A 6,625-nucleotide genomic window follows, 5' to 3' on the forward strand; every position below is an offset into this window, starting at 1 on the left:
GTTCATACACACACACTGTGATGCCACACAGCTGGTTCAATATGAGCAAAGCTTCCCTTTATATTCATTGTCTTGTGTGGCGATCAGCAGTGATGTGGTGGTTCACTTTTGCACTGTGATCTGTAGCCTATAGTTCGGCTTTAGCTTCTAACTATCTTTGTCTTTTTAACCTGTTGTTGCTGCTGAGTCAGTTTGACATCCTGGATATATCCTTCAAACACAGACTGTAGACCCCTCTGTCTGCTGCTCTCTGGAATCACTCTTTCATTTCTCCAAAAATATCATAATGTATCTTCAGGTAGTGCAGTTAGTTACAGTGTGGGCTCAACAGTCAATTCACAAAAGTTACTACGTTAATAATATTGCGGCGCAAACACGGCCACAAAGTTTACACTTAAGTATCGTGATAGTATCATATCATGGGGCCTCTGATAGTGATAGTTTCCTTTGTTTCTATATTTGGTTGTGTTTTTTGCTTCTTCTTTTTTTGCACATGTGGTGTCAAATTGTTGAAGATGTTTTCTTAATTTTCTCATGTTTTGTCTATTTGCAGGGCCCTATTTCAGAGAGCAGGATCAGTGAAACTCTGAATAAGTTCAGCCTCAGATGAAACTCTGAGTTTTCCGTTTCACAAAGCAAGCTCAGCATAACCCTGAGTCAGTTACTACGGCAACATACTCCATGAAGTATCTAAGCCTGAGGCTGATTGCTTGCTGAGCGTATAGCAGGAAGTAGAAACATGGTGTGTCCTTTTGTGAATAAAGTCGAGGACAGTGAGGCACAAATGATTCAGGGACTGTTGCGTCAGGATTAGACCCTGTTTGGTTGTCTTATCGTTCCTGGAGAAGGGTCTATATGAACAATTTCACCTCACACTATCATGTATCTAACAATCTGTTCCACCCACATATATCACATATCACACATCCTGGATTTACATTATCATAGGAGCAGAGACAGTGGTTTGTCGGGCTGTAAGAAAAGTGTCTCTGGCTCTGAAAAGACTTTTGCCCGTTGTTGTGGTTTTCCCTGGCGTGAATCAGAACGGATCATCAAAGAGGAATTCCACAGAACTGCAGGTTTGTCAGTGTTAATTTAGAAATTAATCTACATGAACACATGATGCAGTGATTCATGAATAGTCCACATTCGCAGTCATTACATTGAGAATCATATCATCTGCACTCCACTGATGATGTCTTTATAAGCTCACCGTGAGCACGCTTCCCTCAGGCTGAACATACTCAGAGTCGACTGAGCTGATTCTGATCAGCTGTTCTGGAACCATAAACTCAGAGTTTCTCAGCTCAGGCTGTCGACTCAGAGATCAAGATCAGAGTGTGTCGAGCTGTGTTGTCAGTAACTGTCCCCAGATATCTGTGATGATCTGACAGAGAGATCTCAGAGGCTGTATGATAGTTTATCACTGACAAACAAGAGAAATTAATCAATAAATCAATAATTATGATAATCTGTTTTTGTTTTGTTTGGTAAACACTAAGATGCATGAATGACCTCTGACATCAAGTCTTTCATCACGAGCTGCAGGGACCAAAGTTCGGCTGAAGAACGCTGATACTTTCCTGAACTTTTACTCTAAGTATCTCTGTGGTGTTCCTACGTTTGGGATTCCCTGATGTCACATCCACTCTGTCTTTCCTCAGCCGAACATTTCAAACTCACAGAAAGTGTTTTTCTACAGTATTAAAGTGAAGCAGGAGTCGTGTTTGTTCTGACTAAATGTTGAGTGGGCGACTCTCTGCAGCTGCCTCTTTGTTTAATGGAGATATCAGCAAGTGCTAATGAAGTCTGCTAATCCTCTGAACGCTCCGTTAATTCCTCTCCTCTTCAGCCGGACATTCTGCCGTTGTATTTGTTGTAGATGAGTGCCGGCGGCTGCAGAACGCTGCTGCTGCTGATAGTTTTATTGTTTTATTGTTCAGACTCCATTTAAAGTCAATAAGGACTAATGGACGTTTGTTTAACTTGAATGTTGGCGTTCCTTCATCGCCTCGCACCCCGCCAGCTGTCAATCACACACATTGCGTCATGTGACCTGCAGGAGGAGGAGCACTGGGCTTCAAAAGTGCAGCACCCAGAGGACCAGAACCAGAGACAAGTCCAGAACCAGAACCAGCACCAGGACCGGCAGAAGTCACCAGACCAGCAGACAGTGAGAACTTCCTACTTTCATTCCTTTTTCTTTCTCGTTTCTTCTTCTTCTGTTTTTCCTACTTTGTTTCTGTCATTTTGATTTTCCTCAGCGTAAATGTTCTTCTTCTCTCACCTGATATTTTGGCAGGTATGCAGTGCATTCGTTGTCCCACCATCTTGGTTCTTGTGGCGTTGGTTCTGTGCAGTCCAGGTGTTTTCTCACAGCCCGACAGAGACCAGGACCAGTACCAGAACCAGGATCTGGACCTGGAGCTGCGTCACCACAGACTGCTGCAACGAGCTCGCAGTGCCGGACTCCTGTCACAGGTAAGAGACAGAGTCAACAACCAATCAGAAAACGTGATAGCCAGTTATTTGGACAACGCTACAAAAGCCCCAAACTTCTCCCAGACAACTGTTCATGTTTGCAGATTCAGTGAAAAGAGTTCTGACTTCAGTCATTTTGCTGATTTGGAGGTGCTTTAAAGTTTAAAGCAAAACTAACTTTTGCTAAATAGAAGATTTGGCACTGGCACAAGTAAAAGAAAAGTCATGAAGTCAGCAAACTGACTGAATGAAATATAAATCAAAAGGTTTGTAAAAGAAGATAACATTAGCCACCATGTGTGGCTGCAGCAACAAAACCACTGAGAGCATGAAAGGGATAGTTTGGATGTTCTGAAATGGGGTCCAGTGGGTCTGCCTCCAGGTCGGAGAAGCAGGAAGCTGTACCAACACAGAAGCTTAACAATTTACTGCTGTGTGCGGGGTCAGCAGAAAAGGGATTTTAGGCACCTAAAAAAAATCAATATCAGTTAATTGTACGTTATATTTACAATAATTTCACTTTACCTTTCCGTCAGACACATTTACAGAGGGGACCTGAAGCTGTTATATTGTTATATTGTCAAAGCCTCCATTTAGAAAAACAGTGATTTAAGATCTCTGCACACAGGAGCTGCTGGTCTACTGCTGCCTCCATCAGCTAGTTAGTTTTTATTTTATTTGACTTTGATGTTTATGAGAGTTTGTTCAGCCTCAGCAAAGTCACACAGTAACACAAACTACTAATTTGACAACAGGTGTTTTTGGGCTGCAGTCAGGTTTGAGTCTGTTAAAACCCTCCACAGTAACAGCTACAGTAAGTGCAGTGGGTCAAAGCTAAACCAGGACACAGTTCTGTTTACAGTTCTTGTGACAACTTTAATGCTCAGGACAGGGTTAGGGTTCAGTCTTGTAAGAGGAGGGGACGTTAACCAAATGTTTGTTTACCAAACCAACCAGCTCGTCTTCATCCTAGAAGAGTTTTCTTTTGTAAAACCCAAAACTATTGCTTCAGACAAATGCATACAATTCAAATGCTGGTGGATGAAAGGCAAAAATACCCACAGTAACTACAGTTCTCACCAACAGCACTTAAAGTGGGTGTTTTGTGCTCTCTGACCTCAGGGGGCGGTACTGAGCACACCACACTGGTGCACTAGAGTTAGATGAAGAATATGTCACATTACAAAAAAACAATGACACAAAAGCTGTGTGTCAGTTCAGGGGCTGCAGCCTTCGAAGGCTACATTTGAAGACTGATTACGTCACATCGGTGCGACCAAGGCTGTCCCATTTCAAAGGCTCTTTCCAAATGCGGCTGAGAAATGCAGCCTTCTTTCCCAGAATTTGGAGGATGCAACGGATGAGTCCTTCGTGGCCCAGCCTATCCCAAGATGCGTTGTGCGCCGGTGGCGATTATATATTAAGTTAACTAACAGTTGCTAACTAGCTAAAAGTTAACTGTTGTTAACATTTCTGTTAGCTAAGAGCACACAGCTTAAAATTTAATACATTTACTGAAAATGCTCCATCAGCCTGAAATATATCAAACAGTAGTGTCTGCAGCGGTGAATCATCTCCTCAAGTATTAAATAAAAAAAAATATATATCATAACAATCTCCGGGTTCATGATTTAGGGCTAAGTAACTTACTAGCTTACTCCTTTTTTCGTCAAGCGCTGGTTGCTAGCTAACAGTAACGCCAACAGGTTGGGGTGAAAACAACTAGTGATGCAACCAGGAAATTCTCCGCAGACCAGACTGTCCCACTTCGAAGACCATTCAGTTTGGCTGATGTGATCTTCAGTGGACGTGGCCGACGTCAACCAATAAAGTCGTGTCCTTCAAAGGCTGCAGCCCCTGAACTGAGACGCAGCTAAAGTTGAATTTAAGGCTTTATGAGAAGTGTTTCCTAAAAGTGTGTCTTGGTTTTACATGAAAGACGACATTCTCAGTGATGAAGACGAACTGGTTAGTTTGGTTACGTTCATGGTAAAAGAAAACCAAAAAGAACATTATTAGTTGTTTCACAAACTGTAAACAGAGATTCGTCCAGGAACACAACGTCCAAAATAAGAACTGTATCACAACAGGATTAGTGATTACTTCCCAGTTTTTACGGATTCATACTGAGAGGACCCAGAATGGAGCCCTGAGGTACTCCATCACCGCACCGAGCTCAGGATTTAATATTTAACATGCCTCATTTTCAGCAGCTGAAGAGTCATCTTCTACTGTTTGTGGGATCATCCAGGCAGGATGAAGTCTTTATCATGACGGCCCTAGCTGTCCTGTTCAGCTGTGAGATTAATGTCATCCATACACAGTTTTCTTCTATGTTTTAAACACTGATATCAAGAATTAATGTTGGAATAAATGTGAGGTGATTCTCTTGATACAAACTGTCTCTAAGCTGACAAACACCCTGAGATACTCAACATTTAAAGGACAAATTAAAAACGTTTAAGAATCATGAAAAACTAAATGCTAAAACAGGAGGAGGCCGGGGAGGTGGAGGCAGCAGATTAGTGGCGAGAATGCAAATCTAACGGTGTTGTTTCAGCTTGAAAGAACAGCAAATGTTTATATGGATCACCTGCTGTGAGAGACGCTGCAATCCATGGACATTCATGATTAAAGAATGTATTAAACATGTGACGATAACACGAGTTAGGTTCCTGCCCGAACTGCAGCAGGCTGCTGTGTGTTGGTTTAAAAATCCGATTTCTATCCAGAATGTTTTAGTCTAATTTTAGTCTCTATGTCCACAAAAAAAGTCTTGTTTTCATGTCAAAGATGATGCAAAGTATTTGAAGGTTTGTCTGAAGCTTTTGGTGTCACCACATGACATGCAGATGTTCAAGCTGTTTGTTTCTGCGGACTTTAATGACTTATCGCTATCATTTCGTCTTTCACCTTAAAAACAGCAGCTGACAACCTCACCTGCTGAGGAAGTTCATGTGATACAATCAAAAGCTCCAGAACAGCTCCAGTATTTTGTGATTCAGGCTTTTCTCAGTTGTCCGTTCTGACAGCGTCTAAAATCTCTCAAACTGTTCTGAACTGAAAAATACCTTGTGTTGTTTCTCAGGAGTGGAGTAAACGTGCAGTGGAGGACCTGTTGGCTCAGATGTCTCTCCCGGAGGCCGACACCCAGCGGGAGGCTGAGGTTGTTTCCATGGCAACAGGAGGAAGGATGAACCTGGAGCGGTCTGTCGACCCCCCCAACAACCTGCCCCCCCGCGAACGCAAAGCCGGCTGCAAGAACTTCTACTGGAAGGGCTTCACATCCTGTTAAGGCCCCACCCAGGTACCTGACTGCGTGTTTAAACCCCTCCCAGGTGTCCTACTACTTACTTAAGTCCCACCCTGATACTGACTATATGTTTAAGCCCCACCCATGCACATAATTACCTATTTTTTTAGCCCTGCCCGGGTACCCTACTACCCGTGTAAGTCCCACCAAGATACCCTACTACCTATTTAAGCCCAGCCCAGTCACCTGACTATATGTTTAGGCCCCACCAATGTACCCAATTATCAATTTTAGCCCCACCCAGGTACATGAATTCCTGATTAAGCCCTGATCAGGTACTCCCATTACTTATTTAATCCCCGCACAAGTATCTGACCAGCCCAGGTACTTTATTAACTGTTAAAGCCTAATCCAGGTGCCGGTCCAATTATCTAAGCCCCGCCCAGGTACCTGACTACCTATTTAAACTGTACCAGACTACTTATTGAAGCCAGGCATAGGTAATTTGCATTTGTCTCTCACCTGTCCTTGTTGTTTTGTTCCCAGCTGACCAACAGACCAATCCCAGATCACCTGGCCTTCTCCTGAGCGACTGGATGGACCAATCAGCAGCCGTCTGGCTGCAGTGTACCTGAATAATTAATGTAATTATCAATTAAAAAGAGAAATCAAGTTTGTGGCTCCGCCTCCTGTGTGTCCAGAGTTTGAAGTAAAATATTACATAAACATCCAGGTGTTGATCAGGTTCGAGATTATAGAGCTGAGGGGGTGCTGAGGGTTGAGGCGCCCCCTGCTGGTCACTGTCCTCTCTGACTGAAGGTTTCTGTTTGACCTCACAGCATCACTGATGGGCGTGGTCAGAGGTGAGCTCTGTCGCACCAGTGGCCACGC

The 6,625-nt window shown here is 43.3% G+C and overlaps 1 protein-coding gene across 1 annotated transcript; it reads left to right on the forward strand.

The window, feature by feature from the left end:
* The first annotated feature begins 2,023 nt into the window (after positions 1–2,023).
* sst1.2 (somatostatin 1, tandem duplicate 2) lies at positions 2,024–6,406 on the forward strand. The gene is made up of 4 exons (XM_050066214.1): positions 2,024–2,173; positions 2,303–2,481; positions 5,570–5,788; positions 6,281–6,406. The coding sequence occupies exons 2-3, from the start codon at positions 2,305–2,307 to the stop codon at positions 5,774–5,776; spliced, it is 384 nt and encodes a 127-aa protein (XP_049922171.1). The 5' UTR covers positions 2,024–2,173; positions 2,303–2,304; the 3' UTR covers positions 5,777–5,788; positions 6,281–6,406.
* Positions 6,407–6,625: the final 219 nt, after the last annotated feature.

The sequence above is a fragment of the Epinephelus moara genome, chromosome 2 (genome assembly GCF_006386435.1).
Source record: "Epinephelus moara isolate mb chromosome 2, YSFRI_EMoa_1.0, whole genome shotgun sequence".
Classification (NCBI taxonomy): domain Eukaryota; kingdom Metazoa; phylum Chordata; class Actinopteri; order Perciformes; family Serranidae; genus Epinephelus; species Epinephelus moara.